The sequence below is a fragment of the Cricetulus griseus genome (genome assembly GCF_003668045.3).
Source record: "Cricetulus griseus strain 17A/GY chromosome 1 unlocalized genomic scaffold, alternate assembly CriGri-PICRH-1.0 chr1_1, whole genome shotgun sequence".
In the NCBI taxonomy this organism is placed as follows: domain Eukaryota; kingdom Metazoa; phylum Chordata; class Mammalia; order Rodentia; family Cricetidae; genus Cricetulus; species Cricetulus griseus.
The window spans coordinates 96,103,067-96,120,854 of record NW_023276807.1 but is presented as its reverse complement, the minus strand read 5'-3'; the positions used below and the strand labels follow the sequence as shown (position 1 = coordinate 96,120,854).

The 17,788-nt window shown below is 44.7% G+C and overlaps 1 protein-coding gene across 1 annotated transcript in view; it reads right to left on the bottom strand.

Annotated features, from left to right (window-relative positions):
- Positions 1–17,788, bottom strand: part of Pkd1l1 (polycystin 1 like 1, transient receptor potential channel interacting) — a 133,418-nt gene that overhangs the window by 99,748 nt on the left and 15,882 nt on the right. Inside the window, exons 4-12 of the mRNA XM_035453022.1 lie at positions 15,699–15,869; positions 13,752–13,871; positions 13,121–13,289; positions 12,428–12,667; positions 9,542–9,674; positions 6,041–6,247; positions 5,230–5,411; positions 1,894–2,115; positions 385–545 (exon numbers count right to left, since the gene is read on the bottom strand). Coding sequence (XP_035308913.1) covers positions 385–545; positions 1,894–2,115; positions 5,230–5,411; positions 6,041–6,247; positions 9,542–9,674; positions 12,428–12,667; positions 13,121–13,289; positions 13,752–13,871; positions 15,699–15,869 — 1,605 coding nt within the window. The remainder of the gene's footprint in view (positions 1–384; positions 546–1,893; positions 2,116–5,229; positions 5,412–6,040; positions 6,248–9,541; positions 9,675–12,427; positions 12,668–13,120; positions 13,290–13,751; positions 13,872–15,698; positions 15,870–17,788) is intronic.

The following is a 17,788-nucleotide window of genomic DNA, read 5'->3' as shown; positions in this document are numbered from 1 at the left end:
CACACACACACACACACACACAATACACCACACACACACATACACACACACACACCATACACACACACCACTCCCACACAATACAGTACATACACATACCCCACTCCACACACCTATCCCCACACCACACACAAACACACACCACACACACACATACACACCACCTTAAAAACATATACAGGTTACATAAGCATGTTTACTTGAGGGGTAAAGGTATTTATTCTCTGTGAGTTTGGAGTGACCATGACTATCACAAGGCTGAGGTTGCTGCAGTCATGGAAACACCAGAAGCAAAACAACACAGAAAGTGGGGACTTGGCTGCAAAGCTCCCTAGTGGAAGACCCCAGCTTTTTTATTTATCAGAAAAATAGTAGCCATGTTACCTTCCACCATATTCTTTTCCGTTGCATTGACTAGGAAGAGATCCCAGGAATAAGTGAGGTCTGGTACATTGTCACAGTCTTCACACACAGCTCTGAGAGACAGCTCTTCATTCCAGTTTACATGAATGTCTCTAAAATTGGCCCATGAGATGTGGACGAATCTGGAACAGGCAACCCCCTTGATGTTGTAGGAAAATACCACCCACATGCATCCTTAGGCTGCATTCTCTTGGGCTGGCCATGTTTGAACCATCTGTGTTGGCTCTGTTTTATGAGAACCCAATGTGTCATCACAGCCTGTGTGCTCAGCCTTGCTTCTCACTTGTGCAGAGCTATTGGGTCATGAGCTGCCCCATGCCCTACAATGGGACCGTACCTTGCACAGTTCCACATTTGATACAAACATTTCTGACTCACTATAGCTACATCCTGGCCATATCTCCAGGCTCTTTGCTGGCCCAGGGATGAGTCCCAAAGAGCATTTCATGACAGCTGGTTCTTTGGGACATCATCAGGTAGTGTGAGGGACTATGTTGGGCTTTGGCATGTGGATTCCTTTCTTACAGGACTTGAGGACTCTTTAAAAGGCTGAATACAGAGAGGACTTGCTAAGTGGTATGCAGGATTCTCTTTGTCTTTTACTGTGAGGCACATCCCAAGCCATGGCTTCACCATGTAACATCAAATGCAGGAGGCAAGAAGGACCATGGCAAGACAGTTCTGCTGCTTCCTCAAAGGGAATCAGCCTGTCCCATGTTTGTGTGTACCTCTGTATTTGTGTGTGTACATGTATGCAGTAGCTGTTGTCCATAGTTTCAGCTACTTGCAGTCAACCAACATCTGAAACATTAAATGGAAAATTCCAGAAATAAACTATTCCTAAGCGTTCAGGCATGCCATTCTCAGGAATGTATAAATCATGTACTATCCTCAAATTTGACTCCCCTGGAATTCAGCCCCTGCTCAGTCACATATAACCTAGAGCCTAGAGGGGGAACCCAGATGTTTTTATGTCCTTGCCCATCCTGGCAGCACAGCTCAAGTCCTGGTACCTGCTTTTGGTCTCTGGGGATGTATGTATGAGTACTTGGCAACCATTGGTACTTTGGTGATGAAGAGCCTATGGGTTTGGTTCCCAGCATTTTTTTTGTAATCCCTCATGCTCCAAGATGTCACAAATGGACCCACACTTGCATCCCTTAAGTCCTGCAATTCCTAACAGGCTCCTGAGTCTGGAAATCAGATCACCTTGCCACCTTCTATCATAAGCCTCAAGCACTGGTCTTCCATCTTGGGGACGGGTACTGTAACAGGAAGGACCCATTGATAAAATCTTTCAGAATCACTTATGTGTCACTGTTAGCCCAGGAGACAGCAGAGCTATCCAAGTCACCAGCCCCTCCCTGGCTACCACCTTCTTCTTATGGTGTGGTTCCCACATGGCCTAAGTTTACACTGGTCTCCACCACCATCCAGAGTGCTCAGCTACGTATGACCAGGCATGGGTACCTGAAGGCTGGGTCAGGATGGGTGGACAGGAATATCAAGGCCTGAGAAGAGTTCTGTCCATTGCTGGAGACTGTCAGTGTCAGAAGGAACTGGTCACAGCATTCACTGAGCCATCTTGCTTGGAAGGAAACGGAAGGAGCGTGAGTGTCCATTTGATATAGAGTAGAGTCCTCAAAGCAGGGCCACCTTGGTGAGCTGGCTGCAGTGCAAGTCCAGTGATAACTATAGAAGAAGCCATTGGAGGGGCATGGTTAGCATCACTGCATGTTAAAAGCACATGAGACTGGGAAGAGATGACAACCTTCACTCTTTGACATCAGTGACACAGGAGCTGGGCCTGTCTCTCCCACTCACTGGCACAAAGACCACTGTATTCCACCTAGAGTTCTGCTTCCGGCTGACTTGTGTCTTCCACTGTGGTCCTGGAGCTACTTCTGTCACTCCTTCCCATCCCTGTGCATGATGACTCCCTCTGCTCATAAGTAACACAACCCTGCAATGCCTAGAATAATTCCTTCATGATGACTCTGCCAGTGCCGCATCTCATCTTTGAGACAATAAGCAGGAATGTCACAGTATGCCTAATTTAGGAAGAAAACACCTTGGTAGAGGCTTTGGGGAGCTGCCCTGTTTCACTCAGAGCTGGTGCAAAGTACGGCCAGCAGTGAACTGAACTTGAGATGATTCCCCTTCAATCTCACTATCTTTCTAAAATGATAATTGCTTGAGCCACAAGGCAAAGATGGTTGCACCATCAGGGTGGAATGGGAGGACAGCATCAGCGCACCTTTGAGCAGTTCTTAACCCATAGGGGAAGACATAAGACATACTTAAACAGGCATGTGGCAGGCAGGCAACAGTATGGAAATGCACTGGCAAGGAATGCCAGCCTCATTATGGCAACCTGTTTCCATAAGTGTCACTGTTGCTGAGCCTTAAAAACCCATTTCCATGTTTTGACTGCAGGTACTGCATTCTGAAGAGGCACTGCATTCTGAGGTGGTACTGCATTCTTGGGAGGTACTGCATTCTGAGGCAGGTACTGCATTCTGAGGCAGGTACTGCATTCTGCAGCAGGTACTGCATTCTGAGGCAGGTACTGCATTCTGAGGCAGGTACTGCATTCTGAGGAGCTACTGCATTCTGAGGCAGGTACTGCATTCTGAGGCAGGTACTGCATTCTGAGGCAGGTACTGCATTCTGAGGCAGGTACTGCATTCTGAGGCAGGTACTGCAGCAGCCTCTTAACCTCTGCTGGGAAGAAGCAACCCTGAGACAACAGAACGCAGTGTCCAATACAGTTTGTAACAGAGAAACTGTCCCGTGATTCCCCCAAAAGATTCCTTACTACCCAGAAGCACATTCAGCAGGAGGCACTTAGCTCTCGTGTTCAGGCACTATGATGAGTTCTAAGACTTGATGGTGTGAAGATGATGGAGACACAGCCTTGGTCTGTCTGTCTTGGGGGTGAAGAACAGATAGTAGAGAGGTGTGTCTACAGCATGCACACAGCTAGAGTAGGGAAGGGGTCCTCTCACCTCACTGCACTAAAGAAGCACCAAATCCCACACTTGGTGTGGCAAACACACAGGATCACAGCAGGGGTTACAACAACAAAGGGACCTCTCTACTGATTGACGATTGACGAATAGGGACATGTGCCAGGCACTGGGGTGTACCCAGTGAGAGCCCTGATGTTCTGAACTTAAACTCAGTGAAGGAGGGCAATGAATAGCAGCTATATGAGTGAGGAATAAGTGTCATATTTTGGGGGGGGAGGGAGGGTCCAAGACAGGGTTTCTCTGTGGCTTTGGAGGCTGTCCTGGAATTAGCTCTTGTAGACCAGGCTGGTCTCAAACTCACAGAGATTTGCCTGCTTCTGCCTCTAAGTGCTGGGATTAAAGGCGTGCACCACCACCGTCTGATATGAGGAATAAGTTTAAGACTGGATTGGCTCCAGATAGGACAGTGACTTCCCCTCTGAGTCAAATGGGTGTGATGAAGGTCAGAACAGGGAAGTGAGGGCATTTAACTTTTTCTAGAAAACTCCATCCTGTCTTGGAGGATTGGTTGAGGCTGAGGATGGGCACAAGCTGAGGCCCAGGTGGCTCCACCCAGGCAATCAGGGGAAGTGTGGGGAGTTGGTTTCTATGGGAGACCTAATGTGATTTCCTGACAGAGGAGGCACAGAGTGTGAGAGAAAGGGATGTTAAAACCTCTCAGGGAAGCTTTGGTCTGAGTGACTGGAAGACATGTTTCCTTAGGGTCCCAGCACTAAGAGGGGGAAGTAGACAAGAACCCTCATCCCAATCAAGAAACTATCTCCAATTGACAAATGCTCAAAAAGGAAAATTCAGTTTCCTCCCATGGAGTCTCACTGTGAATACAAACCACACAGGGCAGCAGGAGATGGGCAACACAAAATGAATTCAATGATATTTTTGGAGGTTTTTTTTTTGGTCTTACATTGATTTGGGAGTTTTTTTTTTTCCTAACTGAGCTTTTGCTTATATATTATAGTTTCTAACTTTGGTTTTATGCATTTTATTTGTGTGTATGTGTGTTAGTGTGTATATGCATTCCTTGTGCTTATTCTCTTTTATTTTTTGTTCTGGTCCATTTGCCTGTTTGTTTGAGAGACAGGGGCAAGGGCATGGAGTTGGATGTGTGGGGAGGGGAGAGGATATGAGATGATATGAAGGAGGGGAAACAGTGATCAGAATATATTGTATAAAAATTAATTTTAGTTAAAAAAAAGAATTGTTTCTTGGATAAAGATGGGGAATGACAGTGGGAAGAGGCAGACTTTGTGGTGGGTGACTTGAGGCACAGGAAAGGGGCACAAAGGTGGTGGTGATGCCCAACACAGAGCAGACTGGTGGAGGACGTGAGTCTGAGGCTACGAGGAGAGATGCTAGCGTGGAGGATGCATGCTGGAAGGAAGAGGATCACATCGGAAGACTGGGAAGCGCCTGCTGGGTTGGGCTGTCTGGTCCAGAGCCTGAGGCCACAGGGCAGAGCCACACTAGAGGTGGCACTCTGCCCCCACCGCCCCAAGGGCATCTGACTAAGGAGTCCTTATGAAAGGGAAGCATTCACAGCATGCATTCCAAACTGGCATTTTAAGCATTGCCTTAAAAAGTTACTCACACTTTACTCTCCTTTCCTATATTGGTTTACACTTGGATAGTGAATAAAGCACTTCAACCAAAGAAAGCCGCTACACAGAAATGTCTCAAACTATGTTGGCAGAATTCCCATACTAACTTTCCTAGTATTCCAAGCCAGAGTTTGGAGAAGTAGGAGCCTGGGATCCTGGCAGCTCTGTGTTCTTACCTGAGAGCAGCTCCCGGGTTGTCAGGGTCATAGGACTGGAACCCTCTGAGGATGATGGGGGTGGTGGTGGCCCTGGGAATGAAGATATGTGTGCCTTCAGAGATCACACTGACAGGAGCCCTGGGTCGAACCTCCACACCAACACAGTAGTTGCTATACACCATGCTTCCCTTGATCTGAACCTGAAAGACAAGGGATATTGCACGAGAACAAAGCAGATGCTCTCTGGACCTATCTATACACGTGACACTGGCCCTTAGCTCAACTACAGTAGTTGCCTAAAGTGTTCATGTGAGGGTATGGCTGGAGGGAAGTGCATGGATCTTTTAAATTCTAAGTCTGCCTAAATGTACAGTTATCAAGGTGTGCATTGGTCCGTATTTTTGAACTCAGCTCCTCCTTTTTTGGTTTTTTGAAACAGGGTTTCTCTGTGTAGCTTTGGAGCCTATCCTGGCACTCGCTCTGGAGACCAGGCTGGCCTCGAACTCACAGAGATCTGCCTGCCTCTGCCTCTGCCTCCTGAGTGCTGGGATTAAAGGCGTGTGCCACCAATGCCCGGCTCAGCTCCTCTTGCTTGCACAGTACACCAAATGTGTACTGTGGCTCTTCTGCACTGAGCCACTTATCCAGCTGCAATGAAAGCTCTTTCTTAAAATCCTACCCACACTTTTAAAACAAACAAAAAAATCAAAATAAAATGAAAAAAAAAAAAAACAACTCTCCCTTTCATTGGTAGAAGAGGGTTTTCTCCAGTGCTTGTGGAAAGGGTTGGCTGGCTTGACAGTGCTTGAGGAACTGTGAGTGAGCCCACCTTGGCCATGGCAGTGTAGTTCCCACACTCCAGGGTGTAGCTTGGGAGCATGATGGTCTGTCTGTGGGTGTTGACAGCAGCAGGGAGGGTGACAGCAGTCGCCCCCGCATCCACAATACTCCAGGTGTAGGAAAGCCCTTGGGAAATGTTACAGAGGACTGCAGCTTCAAACGTCACTCTGAGTGTCAGGGGCTGAGACCTCCATATCTGGAAATTGACATGAGAAGTCATGTCAGTGAATGTCCACCAACCCTGATGGTGCAGTGCACTGTTAGAAAGTGTCACTTGTGAATCCCCAACCATTTGTTTGTGAAATTTCAGGATGAGACCTGGGACTGGCCCTTAGACAGCACCCATATATTTATTTTATAGACAAAAGTAAACAGTAAAAATATAAAACCAAGAAAAGCGAGTATTTATGTTCACATACTAATAGCAGGAAAAAAGATAGCTTTTCAAGCATGAAGCTAGTGGGAAAATGGCAAATGAAAAGGTAACTAGATTTGATTACATTAGAATTTCATTTGATTGTATATCTGCTATTTGTGTATTTATTATGGTACTCACAGCTGTGCTGTTCTTCCTAAGCTCTTTATGCCCCTTTATCCAGCCTCTGGGACTAGCTCAACATCCTGGCCTGACTTTGGGATTTGTGCCTGAATGTGGAAAAGCAGTCCAAGTGAGCCTACCTTGGGACTCCTCCTCCTCTGGCCCTGATGCTAGGTGCAAGGGCTCCCCCTGGAGGTAGTTCCATGTATTTTGAAAAGAGAAAAATCTGGAGAAGTGGGATTTTAAGAATGCAGCGCTATTATGCTAGTTGTCTCTCCCCATGGTCCCTCTTTTACCCCGCCATCACATTTTCCTCCCCCATTTAACCCTCCTGTTTTAGTTCCCCCTTGTCTTCTTATAACACCACACTCCAGGGTAAGCCACATGCTCAGGAGTAGTTGGCCAAACACAAAACGGACTCCATGTTTTTTATGTTTTGTGTTTTGTTTTAATATCTTTTTGTTATTGATTCTCTTTGTTTATATGTTTCAATTTTTGCTGTTTTCTAGTTTTTTGAGGGGGAGAGCATGAAGTTGGATGGATAGAGAGGTGGAGTGGATCTGGAATGAGTCGAGGGAAGGAAAAGAATATGATCAAAATATAATATATGGAAATGTCTTAATAAAATGAATTTAAGGGTTAAAAAAAGGTAGTGGCTGCCCTCCTCCCACTACTGACTGAGACATTTAATCTGAAATTTTAGATGAAATATAGTTTATTGTAAAGAAAACACAAATGATATAAAGACTAGACTTAAAAAACAGGAGAAGAAGGAATGTATTAGTCTTATAACTGAGAAATTTACCTTCTGCATTCTCTAGGTGGCTTTCTACACTATCTAATTTACTCTTCAATCCTTTTCATTGCTTTTGCTCTGCATCTGATTTCATTATAGGACTTGCAACAAAGCTACCACACCACATGGGCCAGGGCAAATAGTAATACTCTCAATTTTCAGACCTTATACACACATTCCAAGTGACAAAATGCATTAAAACTATACAATTTTCATTGGAGTGGGAGATGGCTCTGTATGCTGACAATCTGGGGTGCACAGTAGCAACTGGAATACACAAATTTCCCAAGAGAGGCATTCTGTTCCTTAGCTCTGTGACATGAAGATGCTAAGGACATGAAGAAAAATGTGTGCACCCAGGGTTTTTCATGCTAAAGATGTGTGCACAAAGGGCCACATGCTAAAGGTGTCTGCACGGAGAGCCACATGCTAAAGATGTGTGCACAGAAGAGCCACATGCTACTTGTAGTAATAGAAAGTTAGAAACAATCAAAGTGTAGTAATGAGGACTCTGGGAATGCTGTAGAATTTGTACATATGATCCAGTATATGCCCCCATTAAAAATAATAGACAAGATGATGTAATAAGAGACAGTGGTCATGCTATAACACAATGATTAAAATTTTGTTATAAGCACACATATTCAAATCTCTCTCTCTCTCTCTCTCTCTCTCTCTCTCTCTCTCTCTCTCTCTCTCTCTCTCTCTCTCTCTCTCCCTCTCCATATAACAAAACAATAGCAGGGAGCTGGAGAAAGGGCTCAGTGGTTAAGAATATTTTCTTCTCTTGCAGGAAAACTAAGTTTTCTTCCCAGTACCTATGTTGGGCAACTCACATCCCCCTATAACTCCAACAGGTTGGGCTGTGTGAGCCATATCCATACACACACATCATTTTAAAATAATAAGGATAATTATAAAAGTAGTAAAACATTTAAAATACATACATCTATCTCCTGCTGTCTGGATTTCACACAATTCCAGTTTGTCTTTATACTTTCAGAAAACACAAGAAGTATAAAAGTCAAATGGAATCATCAATATTGTTTTCCTTAACTTACAGAAAAACTCAAATGAAAATGTTTAACAGATTAGAAACTGAGCTCACTTATTTGTACAATGTTTGTTTCTGTGTATCAATTGAAAGTAAGTGTAAATTAAAACAAACAACAATAGATCCGTGTGTGGGAGTATGAGCCAGTAACACCAGCAAGCAAGAAGCCAAGGAAGGAAAACTGAGAGTGCTAGGACCTTCTGGGTTAAATAGTGATGCCCAATCTCAAATAAGATGAAAATAAATGAAATAAGATAACAAAAATAACAAAATATTCCTTAAAATAAACAAACTCAAACAAAGGACAGTATCAGCTGCACAACAGAGCAAGAATCTCAGCCAGAGCCTCATGAGCCATGGTTTTTCCCTAGAATCCCTTGAGTTTGGTCCATCCCTCACACAGAGAGCACAGAACAGCCTGACACCATGGAATGCTGGCCTCAGAGCTCCAGAGGTCTTGCCTTGAGGGTCATGGACAATTGAAGGCCACAGCCTGCCCAGGGCAACCCCATACTCTCTTTAAAGTCAACTGCACTCTGAGGCTTCTGGGACCTGAGATGCAAGGGGCTGGCAGCTAATCCACCAGAGAAAGTGTTTTGGCAAAAACTCAGCAGTAGATTTTGATCCCCAAGGGTCAGGCTGAACACCTTTGACCCGAAAGTAAAACTGCTTGAAATCAAAACCCTCAAAGGAGTGGAAGAAAAGGCAGCCTTCTTTTCTTTTCCCTACTCTGTAGTTAGTACTCAGCATATAATTGGCCATTTCTTTTAATTTTGGTGTCAAATTTCCCTTTTGACTGAAAATGCTATTATTCTGTATATAGTCAAAAAAGAAAGAAAGAAGGAAAGCTGCTCGAAGCAAGCTGTGCTGAATGTCAGTCATATAGGAAATAAAGGACTTATTCTCCCACTAGAAGCCGGGCTTCCCTCCCAAGCCAGGCTCTCCCTGCTCAGGGAGCAGCTTCAGAGCCCTCACAGGGACTCCTTTGTGCTACATGCAGCAGGACAAACTCACAAAGCCTCCTTCATTCTGCATCGAGCTCAGCAATATGGAAGCAGCCTATAGGGAGGCAGGCGTGAGGATTTCTAAAGCCTGGCCCTACCTGAACTTGCTTAGGCCCCATGTTCTTCACCGGGGGTGGTTGGCAAGGCTCGTGCACGATGAAAAGTTGCTTTCTTAGGATGGCAGAGCTGACATTATTGAAGGCAAGGACTTCAACTGTAAATTCTCCCTCCCTGGAAGGGTAGAAAGCAGAGACATGGAGAGATCAAGGTTACTGTACACTGGTTCTTGTTCCCGCTTTATAACCATCTGTGACCTGTGGTTATTCTATCTGATGGCAAGTGAACCCAAAGAGTAGGGACAGAAGAGGCCTGGGTCAGGAAGTTGGTCTCCATGAAGGCCAGTCTCTGTCTGCTTGGTGGAGCTGTCCATGCTGCGTGGATAAAGGCCTGTGTTAGTCAGCTGGTAGTTATGTGCTCCAAACACCACACTCAGGCAAGAGCATACTGCTCCCAGGAGCCATGACTCATTTCTCTGCTGACCACAGAGCTACCCAAAAGTTGGACCTCAAACTTTTCCATGTGATGGACATTCCTGACTGGAGCTCTGGGTCTCCCGACACATCTTCTGGTTCTAGGGTCAGATTTCCTGAACAATCCTTAGGATTTGGGGGACTAGGAAGGAACAGAATGGGTTTCAAGCCTGCACCTTCATGCAGCTCTGGACAGAGTAGAAGGTCCTGGCTATGGAAAGAAGGTGGATTGTGGGGATTAGGCAGCTTGTAAATAGAATGTCACCTGCTACCCTGGAGGTCCAGGAAGAAAGGCAGGTGTCTGATGAGGAGGATGTCTGCATGGTGTTCTTGGGCTGTGGGATGGTCCAGAGCTAACACTGGGATGGCACCAGACACACACTGCCATTTGCAGAGGGCTGCTGGAGCCACAGAGTACATCCTGGGTATCTGAGCTCTAGGTACCTGCCTAGCCATGTGCAAATCCCTCCGGAACTTTTGATTGACTCCTTCTGTACCTGAAAAATTATTTCCAAGGAAGAAGTCATGAATTATGGCTAGTGATAGACCACTAAAGACTGCCTGTGAATGTTAGAAGAGGCCATAGACATGGGCCTGTGTTGAGGGAAGCCTGTAATGGTTTCTGGTGCCGCTGCCCAGAGGTTTTACTTTTTGAATTCTTCTACTTGTGGTTTGAAAGAGAAACATCCCCACAGACACTTGTGTTTAAACGCTTGGTCCCCAGTTGGTGGGGCTATTTGGGAAGGTTATGGAAGTGTGGCTTTCCTGGAGGAAGTGTGTCACTACGGGTGGGCTTTGAAGGTATACAGTTCCACTTAAGAGTTGGCTCTCTCATCTGTCAGCTTCCTCCTTCCTGCTGCAATGTCTTCCCCACCATGTGATCATCTAGACCTCAGAACCCCTATATCCAAATAAACTGTTCCTGAAGTCTATATTTTTTCTTTTTTTTTAAGATAGGGTTTCTCTGTGTTGCTTTGAAGGCTGTCCTGGAACCCACTCTGTAGACTAAGCTGACCTCCAACTTGCAGAGATCCATCTGTCTCTGCCTCTTGAGTGCTGGGATTAAAGGTATGTGTCACCACCACCAGGCCTGAAGTTGCTTTTGATCATTTTTTTTCTTAATCATAACAGGACATAAACATAACACAATTCTGTGCACTCTAATATTCCACTACATCAGATGAGTTTGAGGCTTGGCCTTGGTCATGAGTGTCTCTGGCAACTGTGAAAACTGGACACTCATTGTGAGGTCTTGACCCACTGAGGACCTAGGATTCACCCCAGCCAGAGACTCAGTGAGGAACAAATGACTGCTTGTCTGCAGTTTCCACATTCCCAACCTTGAGTGCCATTTGTAATTGTGGTTTTTGCATCGAAGAAAACCTTCAGGAGCAATGATTTTGGACAAAGGCAATCAGATATAACTCATCTTTCTAATCTAGCCAGTTGCTGGAGAATGATGGTTAATGGAGTATTGCATATGACATGACAAGGGTTTCCTAGGATTATGATAAGGCAGAATATTTTGTATTGCCTAGTGATGGCACAGCTGTCATAACATAAACAGAATGAGACTGGCATGAACTAGGTTCCTACATTGCCAACACAAACAATGATGGCCAGTATATGGATGATGATATAAATGGTTATGTGGTTGGTTTATATATTTATAAACTATAGTTTTCAGAGAATGTACACCTACTTACAAAAAGAAATGTTTCCTATAAAACATTACCTAGCAGTGGCTTTCTGCATCTATCTCTTGGTTGCATCAGGCACAATGTAAGATCTATGGTACCTAAGTTTGTGTCAACACACTTATAATGCATGCACACTAACAGAACCAACAGATAATGGCTTTACAGAGTACCTCTGGCAGTTAAGTGACATACAACTATCCCATAATGCCTTGTTCCAGGTAAGCAGTTGGTTGAATGAAGGGTAATATTCATACTCTACCTTCAGATACAGGGACCCATTGTAGTGTGTCCTCAGAGCTCTTACCCCTGTCTGCCCCCTGTCTACCTCCTTTCCCTCTCTCAATCACACCCATCTGCTACTGCAGGCCTCTCCCACTCATGCCTTTGTTTTGGGTCTCTGTTGGTTTCCCCTCCCCACTTTTCCTCTAGGAATTCCATGCTGGAGGTCCCTCTTCTGGTCATTTGCAAATGCCCAAATATTGTTTTGTAGTTTACAAAACCATGTGTGTGGATCATGCCCTCTGCAGCCCATACCTTCCTTGCTGATGGAACCCCCAGGAATGAAGGCCTCTATTTGCCTCCTTTCCCTGGACTGCAAGCTCTTCAGAGCCTAGTCAGGCCTGAATTGTTTCTATTCAACATTTGTCATCTGCATGACCTGCAAGGTTGGCTATGGGGTTTTAAGCATCAATCCTTCAGAAGGCAGCTCCATGTGCCACCTGCAGTCAGTTGTCACCTGTTCTGTATGGCTTACCTTCTGTAGACATGACTGGAGAAACTTTTGCCCAGATCAATGGTCCCGTCTCCAAAGTTCCAAAGATAGGCTACATCAGTGCCAAAGTTGAGTCTGCATTCAAAGGACACATTGGCATTTACCAGGGCTGAGGCAGTAGACATGAGCCGATTGGCTATGATTCTCTTCTGTATCCTGATGAGGTGGGGCTCGGAGACCACACTGCCGATCCTGCTGGTGGCTTTGACCATCACATGGTACCTGAGGATGGGAACAAGGCAAGATGAGAACATGAGGCTGGTGGGAATCTCCACACCGCTTTAGCAGACAGACAGAGCTGGGAGCTTAAATTGTGGGCATTATCCAATGAGTAGTAGCAAAGTCGGGATGGAGGGACTTCTTCTTAAGTTCCCTTTCTCATTATTTAGTTCATGTCTCTAAGTGAGGTGTGCACCCCGCCCTTGTTTAAACGAAGTGCAATCTAGATTATACTGAGGGCTGAGATGAGATTTGAATTTTGGATCACTGTGCTTCTTAGTGCTCACTTGGGGGAGGTGAGCTCCTATTCTTTTACATTTTATGGCTAAGCTCAACACACAGAAGTGCTTAGGGGCTGGATGGAATGTAAACATCAATAAAACTATGGTGACAGTGCCAAGGTGGTCTTTATCCTGACTGTTGGCTGCATCAGCACTAAAGACCGTATTGACAGACCACTGAGGGATGCTCAGCCTTCTTCTGATGCTTCTGGAAGTTGTCCTCACTGGTGGGTCATCTCCCAAATACCACATGAACTCCAGGGGTAGAGTTTCCTTGGTAACAGCCACAAATGTGATGTTTGTGTCTGCAGCAAACACAGTTCCATTGGTGTAAATAGACACAGCTGTGACAAAGAGAGGGAGGCAGGGGTCCATCAGCACCAAGAGCTGGAAGCCACTCAGAGACCTCCACCCCACCCCCACACCTAACCAAAAACATGAACACTAAGTCTATGGATTGTGAGTGTAAGGCAAAGCCAGCGGTGAGGGGGATCTGTAGGGCCCAAGCAGGAGGTAGAGCCCAGGTCTGAGGGCCATCAGTAATGGCTCACAAGGCAACATGGCTGGCTCCTTTGGAAGGCATAGAATGGAAGTGGGGTAAGGGCAGCAGAGACCATATGATACTCCTCAACTCTTGTGAGAGCTCAGAACCTATGGTTTCAAGGAAGTCCCAGAACAAACTGCATGTGTACAGGAGCCTGATGAAGGGACAATAGGATGGGTCCTGGGCTGAGCTGACAGCAGAAGCTTCAGCAGTCAGTTGCTAAGGCAGAAGAGCTATATCTACAATTAAAATGGAGACGCACATTGCATCTTATACCCAACAGTCACACCAAGCCAAGCCTGGCTGTTGTCCACTTGAGTCTGAGAAATAAAGGACACATTGTATGAAGAAACAGACGAGAAGCGATGCATCACGACTGTGCCTACAAGAGAAGACACGGAAGAAATTTTAATCCACTTGTCTTAAGCACACACACACACACACACACACACACACACACACACACACACACACACCAATATTTATCATTATCAACTTTATCTCTGAATTTTATAAAATTTGAAATCTGGAGCATACACTCAAATGAGATGGCTGGCAAACATGAATTATGTCACAGGATTTCTCTCTTTAAAATTTTCTTTAAATGATTATTTTGTCTCTCCAGAGAACTCTACATAGCGATAAATATATTATGGTCTTTGCAATACACTGATTCTTTTGTTAGTTGGCTTTATGTTAAACATATTTGCCCTATGTGTGTATATTAAACACACATCATAGAGATATGTGTTTAGTCATATAATCTCCACATCATAAAGATTCTTAATGGGGCATCCAACAATAAGCCACATTCATCTAAATCCTCTAAAATGCAATGCAGTATTTTATGTGCACATGTGTGCTTATACACATATGTATGAATATTTGGAAGGCAAATGCTAAAAACTTGAATCAGATCCTAGAAGAGGGCTGTGATGTCTAAGAAGATTGAAATGAACTCATTTGGGATATTAAAAGGGATATGGGCTTTAAAATTATTGTTGCTGTTTTTTCTATGCATTTTCTCTTTATAGAGAGAAAATTTGTATTTACAAGATAAATAAAATGGATTGGATACAGATTCTTTTTAAATGCGCCCCATGAATAAGACTGATATGTTTTCCTTAACAATGGCTAAAACTTAATCTTGATCACAACCAGTGTCACAACACCTGAGGAAAGAAAAGTCATGAATTTGCACAAGGGTGTCCAATTATTGATCTTTAGCATGGGATTTAGACTCCAATCACCCAATTCTAAATCTTACCACAAAACCCACTTTACTCAAAGACACTCATGGCCTGTGCTCATCCACTGTAATCAAAGCTTTGATAAGACAAGTCAATACGGACGGTCAGCTGGCTGGCTACAGTGCGATGCTTTGAGGGTTTAGAAGAGCTCCTCTGTGTCATGTGATGCTTAGTCGGAGAGTTTCCCCCCAAGGGGGACTGTGGGAAATGCAGTCCATATGTGGTAAAATAGTCCTGATTCTCAAGAATGAGTACTTCAGGATGCATCTCCCACTGGGTTCCCCTTTTCCTATGAGCCTATTACTATCTCCTGGAGTGGAATACTCTGGGGTCTTCCTGCTCCACACTGGCTCTGCTAGAATGTGTCCCAACTGTTTTCGTCAGAACTCTTAATTACAGTCCCTCTTCTAACTCTTTCTGGACTGTGAGTTTTTGATGTCGTCCACCAAGCTAGCAACAGGGGAATGGATACCTACAGGTGGGTGTGGGGGGAGGATGAGGAGGCAGGAGTGAGGAGCTCCTGATATACTATGAGCCCAGCACCACATACCATTGGCTATGGCTGTGCAATCTGCCAGAATGTCCCCATACCAGCTCATCACAGCTCACTGTATGTACCAACTTCTACCTCAGGTAGTATCTGTCCCATGGTGACACATAGTCTAGGGGACCTCCCACCCCCATGGCCATGCTCCTCTGCAGGCACCTTTTTTTCTTTCATGTATCTTGTGTTATACACTTGTCCAGGTATCTTTACTGGATTACAAGTTCCCTAGGGTTGGATCTCTGTGTGATTATACCCCATCTCCCCCAACACAATATTGCACAGTGCCTATTTTCTATGTGAGGTCAAAATGGATGATGGCGCTGTATTGAATAGGGTGGCTAGAACTTGGACAGTGAAACTAAAGCTGAGTCAGGCTCCACACACCCCAGAGATCTCCACGCACAGGTCTCACCTTTCTGCTGTGGGAGGGAGTCAGCAAAGGAAAGAGCTTCACTGTCATGGATAGAGCTGGAGTTCACGAATACAGACACGTTCTCACGGCCAATGTCCACGTAATAAGGCCCCAGCTCCACATCAGCTCCATGAATGTCATGGACAACAGCCCTGAGCTTGTAGACTCCTTCTGGAAAAAGAAGACAAAAATGGCATAATACATACAAAGCAGAGATTTAGCAAAGAAAAAAAATCATCTATATGGAAACAGTGAATATGGTGAGATGCAGGATTTGGGAGCAGGGTGCTGAGCAAAACACCGAAGAAAGTATCCTACCCAGATCAGAGATTTAATTATTTCTGTAGGAATGAGCAGACCCAGGGCTGGAGACAGCTCAGAGGTTAAGAGCATGTACTACTCTTGCAAAGATCTGAGTTTGAGTCACAGCACCTGCACTGAGAAGCTCACAACCTCCTGCTTCTGTGGAAATCTGCATTCACTTGTACTTACCTACCTACCTACCTACCTACCTACCCACCTACCTACCTACACACACACACACACACACACACACACACACACACACACAACTTTAAAAATAAATCTTTTTAAAAGGCATGTTTTTCCAACTTACAGAAGCTGTACCTTAAGTGCTGAATCATCATTAATAACTTCATCACATTTATAAAACAAACCAACGCTTCTCACAATACAATCCAAAGGAGATCCTGCATGTAGATTTTTTTTTGAGACAGGGTTTTGCATGTGGATTTTAATAAATAGAAAGTGAAACTAACATTAGGCCAGTTATCACAGTCACTGGGGGACCAGGACTAAGTTAAGAGTTACGCTATGGACAAATCAACATATTATTCATACTTAATTTTAAAAGGCAAATCTTGTCACTCCAGCATCAGGAAGCTAATTTATCTAACAGTTAAAAGACCTGTGCCTGGACTCAGGAATTTGATTCCTGGTCTTAGACAAATTTGTTTGCAAATTACATTTAAACTTAACCTCTAGGAAATGATAGACTACTAACTCAGTGCTGGATAGTTTTATGTCAACTTGACACAAGAAAGTCATTTGAGAGGAGGGAACCTCAATTAAGAAAATGCCTCTGAGCCAGGCATTGGTGGCGCACACCTTTAATCCCAGCACTTGGGAGGCAGAGGCAGGTGGATCTCTGTGAGTTCGAGGGCCAGTCTGGTCTACAGAGTGTCAGGATAGGCTCCAAAGCTACACAGAGAAACCCTGTCTCAAAACCTGCCGCCGCCCCCCCCCCAAAAAAAAAGTCTCCATAAGATCAGGTTATAGGAAAGCCTGTAGGGCATTTTCATAATTAGTGATCAACAGGATAGGGCCCATCCTAATATGAGTGGTGTTATCCCTGGACTGGTGGTTCTGGGTTCTATAAGAAAGCAGGCTGGCGGGGCATTGGTGGCATATGCCTTTAATCCCAGCACTCAGGAGGCAGAGGCAGGAGGATCTCTGTGAGTTCGAGGCCAGCCTGGTCTCCAGAGCGAGTGCCAGGATAGGCTTCAAAGCTACACAGAGAAATCCTGTCTCGAAAAACCAAAAAAAGAAAAAGAAAAAGAAAGAAAGAAAGAAAGAAAGCAGGCTGAGCAAGCCATGATTAGCAGCCAGTCAGCAGCACCCCTCCATGACCTCTGCATCAGCTCCTGCCTCCAGGATCCTATCCTGTTTGAGTTCCTGTTGACTTCAGTGATGAATGGAGATATGGGAGTGTAAGCCAAATAAACCCTTTCCTCCTCAACTTGCATTTTGGTCATGGTATTTCATCATAGCAATAGAATCCTTAACTAAGACAAGCTTCTTATTTTATTTTTAAGGCAGTAAGAAAAATCAACTTATTAAAGTTATCAGTGTTTAACAGCAATAGCGCATGCCCCAGTTTGAGTATGATGCAGTTAACCTTTCACTGAGTCTTCTAAGCCTTATGCAAAGCAAAGGGGGTAAGAATGAACTAAAATGAAACACATTTGGAGGAGTGATGGGAGGTAGGTAGCCCTATGCATGTTCATAATACAAAAGAGACACAGATCTGCCCAAAGCGGCAAAAATCAAGCATGGATGGGCAAGGACCA